Source organism: Balearica regulorum, chromosome 2 (genome assembly GCF_011004875.1).
Source record: "Balearica regulorum gibbericeps isolate bBalReg1 chromosome 2, bBalReg1.pri, whole genome shotgun sequence".
NCBI lineage: Eukaryota > Metazoa > Chordata > Aves > Gruiformes > Gruidae > Balearica > Balearica regulorum.
The window spans coordinates 51567416-51579955 of record NC_046185.1 but is presented as its reverse complement, the minus strand read 5'-3'; the positions used below and the strand labels follow the sequence as shown (position 1 = coordinate 51579955).

Here is a 12540-nt window from a genome sequence, read left to right as displayed (position 1 = left end):
TGAATGGCTCAGTAATTTTTTTCTTATGTTTACATTAGTAGATCTATGTAATTGGCTTTAAAATGTGTTGTGGTATTAATTTGATATTGTTCTCAAAATGTTCAGAAAAAAAATCTTTCAAGTCTTGCTCTCCTTAGCTTTTCTGAAACTATCTTCCTCCAGTTCTTCTTCATCATGTCTTTAGGAAGGTCTTTGTTCCCACTCTGATCTCGCTTCCCTTGATGTCTGTACTTTTGCTTCTCCCACCTCCCTTCCTATGCCCATTCCTACACGTTACTTTCATTTTGTGATATGTTGTCCTAAATACCTCACTTTCAACTCAGTATAGTAAAAGCAGAACCTCTGCTGATAGTCTCCGACCCTCCACGCTGCCCTGTGTTTCCTTCCAGTGCTGACAGTATTACTGTGTTCTTTTTATTTTGGACTGCAGCCCTCGTAGGGGGATGTTTATCTCCTGGACAAATGAAGTCTGAATCGTACAAATCCTTTTCCATATGAATAGCTTCAGTGTTCTGTGAAGAAACAGGCCATATGTAAGAAATCATTATGAGCATTGAGTTGGTCTTTGTCCAAATCCCAATGGAAAAGTGGCTGCATGAGAGATTTCAGGATAATAAACGACAATCATTGATGTATTTGCCTGCAGCCTTGGCAAAAAGACCAAGGACTGATTGAACCTGGACAATGGACTACCCTTTCGTTTCTGGAAGCATTCCTTCCTTCCAGAATACTGCTTGTGAAGTGTGGAGAGCTTCTCCGTTCAGATCCTGCCCATTGACTGTGATAGAGAAAAGACTTAAAATCCCCAGACGCGTCCATGAGGCATATTCACAGACACTAACTTACGGAATAATGAAGCATGCTTTTTAGCATCAGTGGCTAGTTAAATGAAAAAGTTATGTGAACACATGTGCAGCGCTAACTGAACAATGTTGGAAGTCCCGCGCTTATTCCTGCCTTCTGCACCCCAGACTGTGAAGCTGGCATGCAAGGAATGACTTTGGCCTACAGGGCAGTGGGAGCCCCTCCTGTCACTGTTTACGCACTGTTAGCATTGCTGTATGTACGTGTGCGCAGTTAAACTGGATGGAACACATTCCGGGGATCTAATGCCTCTCAGATACTACCCACATGGGATTTTCTCTGCACCTCTGCTGTAGCTGCTTTTCCATATAACCAGAAAAGTAGCTGGCAACTACCAGAAAGGCTGGGTCAGCTCTCTCTAGTTGGCATTTTTTTCTATTACAGTTTCATCTGCAAAATGCATTGTTGGGGACTGCCAAATACTGCCTGCCACGAGTGTTTTATTAATTCTCTGGATCTGCAAAGGTGCCTCAAGTTCCTCTGAGAGGTTGTTGAAGAAAGGGGGTGCTGACCTCTTTGCAACCTCAAGAAATCAGTCTTTAATTTTAACCAGAGTACATGGGATTTTTATTTCATTTAAGTAGATTGTTACTTTTATGGCTTGGTCTTTGAGAAAAATCAATGCTCAAGACCTTAGGGCTTTATTACATTAAGAAACTAATGGGCACGCACATGGCAACTCTGTGCAAACAGTGGCATGAAGATGCATTCAGGAGCAGGTGCTAAGCACAATTCACACTTCCTTGGGTCCCACTCCTGCATCAGCCCACATCTGTGAAGTTTAGTTTATGTACTGAATGATCATCAGATTTCTGCTTCTCTCTCACTTTTTTTATTAACATATCCAGCAAGGAGAGAAAGTTTGCGTGTCTGCTAATGCAGGGCATCTTTTGCAGAGGTCCTGCAGTGCAGGCATGTCACTATCTTCTGAGTAACGTGCAATTCCAACCGCAGTGTCATCATTCAAGATAATGTCGGAAGCCTAGAAGAACAGTCGTATTATCTTGAGGGAAGTTTTGGCAGTGTAAATACCATCCTTCCAGAAACAGCTGTTCTCCATACTTCTACAATTCAGATTGCATGAAAAAGGATTGTTGTGGTATCTTTTTTAACACATCTTGAGACCTATAGAATGCCTCAGGTAGATGGTCTACCTGACTTCAGTTGTGTTCTTGTTATTACCACACTCCAGGACTTTTTATTCTTCAGCAGCCAGAAAGGGAGAACAATCCTTTCCTACGGGTGCAGCACACAGCATAATGATTGTCCAGAACATAATGTGGGTTTCTTTTGTACTAGTTTATGTCCAGCACTTAGCCAACTAGTCATTTCAGTATTTTAGTATTCGGTTTTGAGTTTATGCTGGTAGGAATGGAGGAAAATACGCTATACTTTTGTATATGCATATCTAACGTTTTTCCATTTGCTTATGTATTTTAGGATTCAAACAAATCTTGGAAATTCTTCTATGTAAAGAATTGTTTAAACTTTTAAGGAGAAAACAGAGAAAAGATTTTAAATGAATCTTATTGCAATTTTTAGAATTCTCATGAGGATGTAAAGGATCATAGGAAGTGTTTTTTTCTGTTGGGTTAAAATAAGTAGTGTACATGCCGTTAGGGATCACAAATATTGTATCATTAACAATAATGGCTTCTTTAATACAGTCTTTAATTCACCTGTAAGGGTTTCTATAGAAATGTTTCTGTCTTCATAATGTAACATTGGTAATTCCTAACACTGAATTATAATTTCCGTTCTCATATGAGGAAGATGTTTTGCTCATTCTACTGGATGATTTTAAAAAAACTTTATCTGGGTTTTTTGTGAATCTTCAAGGCCACTGCCTGCAAGAACATTTCAAATCTGAACAAACTAAAAAGTCACATCAGTATGGAACTGGTTAAATTCCAGCTGTTGACTATCCATCAGGTTTGACCCATGCTGATAGATTACAGCAGGACATGGTGTTAGGACATTTACAGGAATACATCCTCTTTCAAGCATGCATTTCCAGAGTGGATTGTTTCCATTACTAGAAACAAAATGTTGTTTTTACTTTTAAACCTAATTCTTTATTCATATAAGAAAAGGTCAGAATTTTGATTAAACCATATTTCAGATTTTTTTGGTGATTTTTTTTTTTTTACTATTATATAATTGCACCAAAAGAGCAGTTATTTTTAATGCTTACTTATATTTTTAACACTTTTTGAAAAATGTTTGGTCATTTAATGAAAGCAATTTACCTTAAAAGCAACCAAATAAACATTTTTTCAAAAATGAAGAAATTCACTTCTTTTTTCTCAAAACTGAATGACTGAAGAAACACTGCTTTGAGTTTGTTATGCCTTTTTTCAGGGTAGGTCTTTTTTCTGTCAAAGCAATGGGATCAAGATTTAAATTAGTGAAATGCCAGCTTAGAATATATGATTAAAATTGGTTTTAATGGTTGCTTTTCTAGGTCTTATGTCAGCAAGGTTACTTTTGTATCTTTAGTTAGGATTTATTTGCTAAGCCAAGGATTATTTTTCTTCTGTTGTTGCCTCATCAGATCTGGGGAGAGATCGTTCATCAACTTGGTCAGTATTCAATCACAGTGGAAATTTGGATTTTCAGGTGCTATTCTGCATCCTTGATCCAGGTCAAGACCAAGTCATTGGCACCCATGTGAAGTCAGAAGCAGGACAGATAATAGGGTTGGTGGCTAAGTTTTGGTGATATATTGTCATTAACTAACACTAATTTCATTTTTATCAAGATCTATCCCTTTCCCCTTTCTGACTGTGACTGTGCAAACCTTAGCAGTAATTCAGACTATGAGATGTAAGGTGAGCTGCGTGTGAATCAAAGGTTTTCATATGCAACACTAGTTGGAAGTTGCCATTCATTTTTTCTTCCATTTTGTGGTTTGCATGGAAGTATGCCAAGTGTGGTGCTGGGAGACAGTTCTTTCAGCACTGACAGACTTGGAAGAAGAGTGTGTTGCGGGATTCCTGATACAATACACATATTGGGCAGTACTTCAACTTTGCAGTCATTGAGTAGTCATAGGCTTAAGCAAATTCCACAGCTGCATAGCTGGCAAATTCCACAGCTGGCGTACAGGTGTTTGATGATTCAGCTGCTTTACTATTGTGTACCTTCATTTTGGCCATTTTATCCTTTAGATGCTTGTGAAAGGTTATAGTCCAGGGTGACATTGATGTATAAGTGAGCTCATATTTCTTCAGCAGTGTAGAAGCACGAGACGAGACTGGCTGTGTCAGCACTTTGAGTAGCATCTGAGTAAAAGAGTATAATAACTCTATGACAAGCTGAAGCAGACGTCATCTGCTTTTTTGGAGAGCAGGTAGAAGGTCATCGTTGTAATGATTCCACAATGTGACTACAAGTAGTGGTGTCCTGGAGAAGGCAGGACCTTTTCTATATGCTTCTTTTGCTGTGTCTTGAGCTTTCTAAACCATTTGTCTTGATTAAATTTGTATCAATCAACACACAGAGTGTTAATCCACACTTGTTAACATACATGTAAGGATGGAAGTCCCAAAGACCTTAAAACATAGAGGAAGCAAAACTATTAATGGATAGGCAGTTGCCTGTCCGGTGCAAACCTGGTTTCAACAGGGCAACACCCCTTGAGACATTCAACTAGCCAAAAGGAAGAACATGCAGCATTATGTTTTTAGGAATTTCAGAACTATTATGCTTTCCTGGGAGGATACCAGTCTTCGCACTGAATGGCTATACTGGACGATATGTAATGTCCGTATGGCCAATATCCCTACTCTGAAACTTGCCAGTCAAGTAGCAGAAGTTCTTTAGGCAACAAGTATCAGAAACTTAGTAAGAGCAAATCTTGCCACGGTCCCCAAAGTGTTCACCTATTTCTGACAATCAGTGTAGAGAATTTCTGTCTGTAGTTCAAGGGCATTACTCCACCTGTGCAGTCATTGTGCATAGTCATGGGTTCTGTCATGGTTCTGTCAATAGAAAGGCTGCCACATACTTTGCTCAGTACTGTTGTCTAGTAGGTCATTTTCCATCTGTAGATACTGTTTGGCTATTTAGGCACCTAATTTAGTATCACAGGTGCTTGTCAGGCTGTGTTAAGTAGGCAGGGTAAATCCCAACACTAACATGAAAGTGTTTCTTTCCCCCAGTTATCTCTCCACTGACCTAGGTCAGCAACATTCAGCAGATCAACAGTTTCTAAGATAGGTTTCAAGGTACGACACCTGCTGCGGCAATGTCATGGTGTGTGTAGAACAGGCAGTTGCCCTGAGTAGTTGTACGTACTGCATTACATAAATGCACAATGAAAAAGCTTCAGTTTCTTCTGCTGGAATGTGAGGTATTGTCATGAAAGCATGTTCCATGAAGTCCTTGAATTCCCCCACTTCTCTGTGAGGTTTTACTTTCTTCTGTGAATACTTTTGATACTCAGAAGCCGATGTCTGAAATAGATGCATGAAGATTGAAGCTGCCTGTAGCCATATGACTGCAATGCACGTGTAGCCATGGGATCGGCATGTGCAGTACTGGTTAGGGACAAATATTTCCAGGTATCTGTTCCACTGCATTGTTCACCATTTGCATCTGGCATTCACCATTTACATCTGGCTCTTGGTGGCCCCAGCTGGTGCGACAGCTATTGCATTGGTCCTAGCTGGCAGCTGAATGGGCCAGGCATGGCAACAGATATTGTTCCCAGTTTGTGGTTGGGAGCTTGTATGTGTTTGTGGTTTGGTGCCTGTCCTGGTTTCTGCTAGGATGGAGTTAATTTTCGCAAGGAGCCAGGACACATAAGCCAAGCTGGCCAAGGGGCTATTCCATACCATGTGACATCATTTATGAAAAGGTAGTTTTAATGATGTGCTGATATTTATGACTGTGGACTATCCCAAGAGGCTTACAGTAAGGTTTCTTTTCTTGTAAAATCCATTTTTGCTCTAGTGTTTGGGAGCTTTCTGCCTCTGTGGTCTGTTGCTGTGATACACAATGAGCACCTAAAGAAGCCAGATGAGACTCTTGACCTTGAGAACCGTGGACTGGTGAAGCTGTTTGAGCTATTTCAGACATTGAATAAACTACCAGTTGTAAGAATCTCTCCTCTGTCACTTGATACCCACCGAACTCTGGGGGTGCTTGTGTCTGTTACTTGGAAAGTCTGTCAAGTGGCAAAATTATCTAGAAATATTCTTAAAGTGGGGGAACAGGTGGCTTAGATTACTATCAAATACAACCAAAGGAGTACCGGTGTAAAAGGTGTGTGCATTTTTTCTTACATCATTGTTATTTTCCTTGACTACAAACACAATTACATGATTGGAATGCAACACACAGATGTACCAGGATGTGCTGTGAAAGCATCTTAGTTCAATGGTGTGTTGAGGTGCTAACTTTTCAAAGTTAAGTACTATACCCTTAACACACCCAAGCAATCAGTCATGTGTAAGCCAGAGCTGTTCTGAAATGTAAGAAATGTCATTTAACACAGTCCTTCTGCAGCTTTCTTAATGTGTTGGAGCCAGTTACCAGGTGAGGTAGCCAGCTGAGAATCTGGCCTATTATTTTAATGGGAATGAAACTGCAGAGGATAACCTTCGCACTGTACAGTAAAGAAAAGGTGTTTATTGTCATTAGTTTTAGTATTGCAGTACTTTTATAGAGTTCAAAAAGCTCCTGATAAGATCTATATATATTCTGTTACCAGCTCTTCCATGTTGCCTATATCCTTATCAAGTTTGCAAATTCTCCTCGTCCAGATCTCTGGATCTTAGAAAGATCAGTGGACTTTGGAAGAACTTACACTCCCTGGCAATATTTTGCTCGTGAGTATCATTCCTTGTGTTGCTACCTGTTGTGGCCAAGTTTTTTTAATCATTTGCCCAGTAGCAGGAAAATCAGACCATGGGGCTCACTGAAGATTTCAACTGCAGTAAAGACAGTGAATGTCGACTACACTTCTCTTGTCTTAGTTATCCACAATAAATTAGTGACAAGAATGTAACTAAAAATAAGCATGATATTTTGAAAATATAACTCAGCACAATGATATTTTTCAGTCTGTTGGGAATTTTTGTTTGTTTGTCTTATATTTTTTGATATGTCAGAACTACAGTGTCCTTCATTCCATGGGATCCTGGAGTTCCTTGTGAAAATCAAAGTGAAACACGAATGCAAAATCTTGAGAGTACATATATAACTTTTTTGTGATGATATGAGAAGTATTGTGCTGTGTCTTGTCAGGCACTACTGAATTACTTAGGATGAGAAATGATTTGGTTTTAAGAATTTCCATTCTTCTGCGCCAAGTGAAGCAATCACTGTTATTATTCAGTTACAGGGGAGAATTTACCTGACAGCACAGGGGATATTTCTCTATTAATTTAAATTAGAACAATAGAGGTTATTTTCACATATAAAAATAATTCCATTCTCCCTTGACTAGACTCCAAAGCAGATTGTTTGGAGCGTTTCAGAAAGGAAGCTAATATTCCAGTGAGGAGTGACAGCGATGTCCTTTGCACCACAGAGTATTCTCGCATTCTACCTCTTGAAAACGGAGAGGTAAGTGGTTTTGGAAAAGTAACGTGTAACACTGGAAGCAAACAACATCAGTTTCAGAAGTTTGCTGTTTCAGTAAAGACCTGGAACATGAAGTAGTTTTTCTGCTATGACTGCGTGAATCTACATGAATAAATCCATAACCAAGCACTTAAGTAGCTGGTGAGATTTTTGTGGTGAGATTCCCCATGGGAGTAGGGGCTGCTCACAGCCATCTCTTGATTTTTCTCACGTTGATTTAGGTACCTCACTTTAGCCATATGCATTTGAAGATGTTGACCGCATTTTCTGAATACTTCCAATGTACATAGCAGAACTTGCTGCATCAGAATTGCTCATGGGAGTAAAGACTGTAGAAACAGATATTTACCGTTCAAGAATAAGTAGCTATTTAAGAAAAGAATATATAAAATGCTGCATGTTTATAATATAATACATGTGTTTGGAAAGCGTAGCTCTGATTTTAGCCATTGTTTCTTGCTACGCAGAACTGTGGCTTGTGTTATCTGAATGAATGTTAAACTCCTGGCTGTGCCGATGGCTCCTGCTGACATTCTCCTTTTATGCCTGATGTGGTTAGAATCCAGATCTGAACTCCTCCAGAGTTATCCAGAGTTTTGAGAATATGGATCTGGAGTTGTAGTTTCATATTAAAGTAGAATGTGTTTATTAACATATCTGTAAAATTTTCCCAATAAAATATTGTAAAGAATAATTTCCATAGAAGAACACTGGCAGTGCCATTCCCTTATTATGTGCTGTATGACTTTTCCTAAAGGACTTGTGCCGCAATCAGAACTGTCACCATTCCCTTGTTACATGCTTAGGAGTATAGAAGCTGTTTGAAAACAGAAATCTGTTTTCTGGTGGGTTATAAATAAATGCAATTCTCTTTCTCAGTTGTGTACATGCACACTAGATCGTTAATTTAATAGACATTCATGATTGCTAGGCTGCTGTCATCTGTTTCTTTAAAAAATAAAAAAAATACTGGAGCCCTTGTTTTGAAAGTCAGATAAACCTGCTTTCATGTGAGGGGATTTTCTAAAGCAACACTGTACTTTCTTCCAAAAGACCATTAATACGCTCCCAGGCACTGGACCTGGTAACAATAATATTTTCCAGGAACATTTGTGCCTTAACCCAAAAATAAATGTGCTTTGGGAAAGAGCCAAAACCTGATGGTTTTTACTTAGGCAGTACTCCCATTGACACTATCAACTGTTAATGTAACTATTTGCAACTATTCCTATTGTTTTTTCCTATTAAAATGTGTACTTTTTGTGTGTTGTACCCACTATTTTCAAAACAGATAGAGGCTTTTTTTTTTTTTTTTTGGCAATGTGCCATATGGGTAATGAGAATTCAGGAAGGTCCAAGACTAATAACACTATTTTTCCCAATGTCCTGGGTTCAATATGAAATATATAGTTGTTACTGCAAATATGCTCAGAAACAATAGTAAGTTTTTGGATTCTTTTATTAATTTTGCTCTGTGCTGCTACTGACACTTACAGTTGATATGTTTTAACAAAACCGTGCTTACTTTTTTGTTAGATTGTAGTATCTTTGGTAAATGGCCGCCCAGGAGCAAAAAACTTCACTTATTCCCCTAGTCTTCAAGAATTCACAAAAGCAACAAACATCCGCCTTCATTTTCTCAGAACTAATACACTTCTTGGCCACTTGATATCGAAAGCTCAACGAGACCCCACTGTAACCCGCAGAGTAAGTACTGTTCTCATTGAAATATACTCAACAATTATATTCAGCATGTTAGAGACCCAAAAAATGATCTGAATGTTGTAAGTTTGCAGCATCCTCACATTTGAAATTTCTAGTGGCCCGTCTTTAGATCCCCATATTTTCTCCAGGTTTGTTTGAGACAAGAAGGTAACTGGGTCAGCAGAGATTTATGGAGGGGAAGTAATGATTAATGATTTAGTAACAGACCATCTTCTTTGCCTGTTTTTGAATATGGAAGGAAGTTGGGTGTATCATGGGAGCTATAAGGATCTAAAGCGGAAATCTTCTGAACTATCTTACGCAGAGCTGAGGAACTAAATCTCTTAAGCTTTATTTGACACTACTTTCCCTTATTTATTCAAAGAAAGATTTTCAGGAAGCAGTACCTGAGATTCTGAAGAAGCACAAATCAAAGGGTCTACTCAAAAGTTAGTATTTTCCCACCAACTTTTTGAGATGCCTAGGTGTTTTCAGTGGATTTTGGGCTATCCAAGAGCTTGAAAGCCAAAGTCCCACTCCCATTCAGTGGGGAAATGTAAGGAAATTCAGCTCCCTCAAGGGAACATTGCATAGAAATTCATATACTTAGAGAGTTTGCAGACTTCATATTGTATTGTTATTTTTAACTTTTTCAGTTAAAATGAAGATTTGGTAACAATTGGAGGAAACCCTGGGGTGAGGCACTGCACATGTGAGGGTTTCTGCATCGAAAAACATAAAACTATTCCAGTTATTTGATAGGACTCCCATTAAGTACCTTTATTGTCTTAAGTAAATTTTAAGATGTTGCTCACAGGCAGATATAAATGCAGTATTTAGTTTACTTGGCAAGGAGCACAGCGTTAGTGTAAGAAATTTCTGATGTTATCATAGCCGTGGGATGTAGGATAGATGAATAAAATATCGAGTGTTTTATTAAATTGTTAAAAGACAGCACAAGTTATCGTTGTAGAGACCTTCCAAGTCTAGGAAAGAGTTAATATTCCTAAGGAAAATCTTTGTGTTAAACTTATTATAGAAACAGATGAAAACAGACCACTTCTGTTCTCCTATCCAAGTAACTGCCTGGCTTCCCCTGTTAATGGTTTGAGTTCATGACACATTGAATTATATAGAATATGTTTTCTGTCTAAAATGTGGCAGTTTAGCCTATTAATTGCTTTGGCCTGTTACTAATTTGACTTATTACTGACCAGTGACGGTACAATTATTGTCAGTAGTAAAGCGTAGCTCTGCAAAGCTGTATGGAACTATAGACTTGGTTGTGAAGACTCTTATACCAAAAAACCACTGTCAAGTATGTTGGCGAGAGTCACAGTAAACATTTCTAGCTGTGCTAAAAACACTGAAAGTTTTACTTGAAAGTTTTACTTACAGAATGAAAATGGTATGCACAGTTAGGAATGAATGTTTGTATTTGAATAGACAAAAAATATTTCTTAGTCTGTATATCCCACCTACTGTTCTTCACCTGCCTGGAGCAAAGAGAGCTCGTTGGAAAAGCTCTCTGCCTTGGCGAAGCATCTTGTCTATGCCAGCCAACTCCACCTACAGAAAAGCAGAGAGTGTATATAGACCCAAAATGAATCAGAGAATGGTCGAGGTTGGAAGGGATCTCTGGAGGTCCTCTGGTCCAACTCCTCCTGCTCAAGAAGGGCCACCTAGAGCTTGCTGGCCAGGACCAGGCCCAGCCAGCTTTTGAGTATTTCCAAGAATGGAGACTCTACAACCTCCATGGGCAACTTGTGCCAGTGCTCGATCACCCTCACAGTCAAAAAGTGTTTCCTGCTATTTAGAGGGAACCTCCTGTGTTTCATTTTGTGCCCATTGCCTCTGGTCCTGTCACTGGGCACCACTGACAAAAGCCTGGCTCTGTCCTCTTTGCACCCTCCCTTCAGGTATTTGTAGACATTGACAAGATCCCCCTGAGCCTTCTCTTCTCCAGGCTGAGCAGTCCCACCTCTCTCAGCCTTTCCTCATAGGAGAGATGCTCCAGTCCCTCATCATCTTGGTGGCCCTTCACTGGACTCTCTCCAGTATGTCCATGTCTCTCTCACGCTGGGCAGCCCAGAACTGGACACAGCACTCCAGGTGTGGCCTCACCATTGCTGAGTAGAGGGGGAGGAGCACCACCAAGAGAGGCTGTATACACCACTTAGAGGGGCTGTATTGTGAACAGAGTGAGCACAGCAGACGTAACTGCATAGTGTTCTGACCCTTTCTCTCTTAATCCTCCCGTGGCATTAAATCTGCCCCTTTAACTTTTTCTGGGAGTACATAGAGACCAAGATTTATGACCAGCTCTCCGTTCCTCTCAGGAGACAAGGAAACACCTTCTGAGCTACAAAAATGTGTAGAAATTACTATTGATATGTATACAGTAATGATATTTTCACTGAGCTGAACCAATTAAATTTTTATCTTCTGTTGCCTGGATGCCTGCAAGGCATGAGGATGGGATACAAAGTGTTTCAACTTGAGGTGACAATTTCAAATCCAGCTTGAGTCACGAGTGATTTTGACCAAGTTGGTGATTTCAGTCTGTTTCTAATATTTAGCGATCATGTCTGACTGAGTGGGGGAACTGCACTGCCCATACCAGCATGTCTGATTTGTTGACCAGACCAAGGTCTCACAAATTGATGCTTTGACAGTACTTTACGTCTCCATTCTCAAGCTGGCTTTGAACAAACTTTGGGCTTGAGTACTGGTGGCTGTGTAGCTGCTGGGGAATGGAGACATACAGCGATATGCATTTGGTGTGAGCTGCACAGGCCTGTTGCTATCAGGCACCCCATGGGTATTGGCTTTGATTTGCTGGTACTCACCCTGAGACATAGACATCAGCAGAGGTTTGACCACTGGCTGCCTGACTTTGGTCTTTTGTAAAGTCATGCCTTTAAAATTCTGATAAGCAACATTTAACAATCTGATGTTGATATTTCTGCCATAATACAAGTAAGGAAAGTTCTATACTTACTTCTTGTGTTTGTTCCATAGTATTACTACAGTATAAAGGACATCAGTATTGGTGGTCGATGTGTTTGCCATGGCCATGCTGAAGAATGTAATGCAAAGAGTGCTGAAAACCAATACCAGTAAGTAAACTGAGCATAATGTTAATTTAATATGAAAAAAAAAAAAAAACAAAAAAAAGAATGTTTTCAAATGACCTTTTTATTATAGAATGATATAGTCTTACAGAGATTTTTCATTATCTTTAAAAAACTAGAATCTGCTAATGATTGACAAGAAAACATGTCAAGAGCTATTTTTGTGAAATATAATAATAAAAAGTCTTTACTTAGATTTTTATTTTTAATTGAAAGAAGAGCTTGATAGATTGAATAATTTTTTAGA

The 12540-nt window shown here is 39.2% G+C and overlaps 1 protein-coding gene across 1 annotated transcript in view; it reads left to right on the top strand.

The window, feature by feature from the left end:
* The window catches only part of LAMA3 (laminin subunit alpha 3), a 125855-nt gene that overhangs the window by 12376 nt on the left and 100939 nt on the right, over positions 1 to 12540 (top strand). The window contains exons 3-6 of the mRNA XM_075744241.1: positions 6581 to 6698; positions 7319 to 7437; positions 8992 to 9162; positions 12181 to 12278. Coding sequence (XP_075600356.1) covers positions 6581 to 6698; positions 7319 to 7437; positions 8992 to 9162; positions 12181 to 12278 — 506 coding nt within the window. The remainder of the gene's footprint in view (positions 1 to 6580; positions 6699 to 7318; positions 7438 to 8991; positions 9163 to 12180; positions 12279 to 12540) is intronic.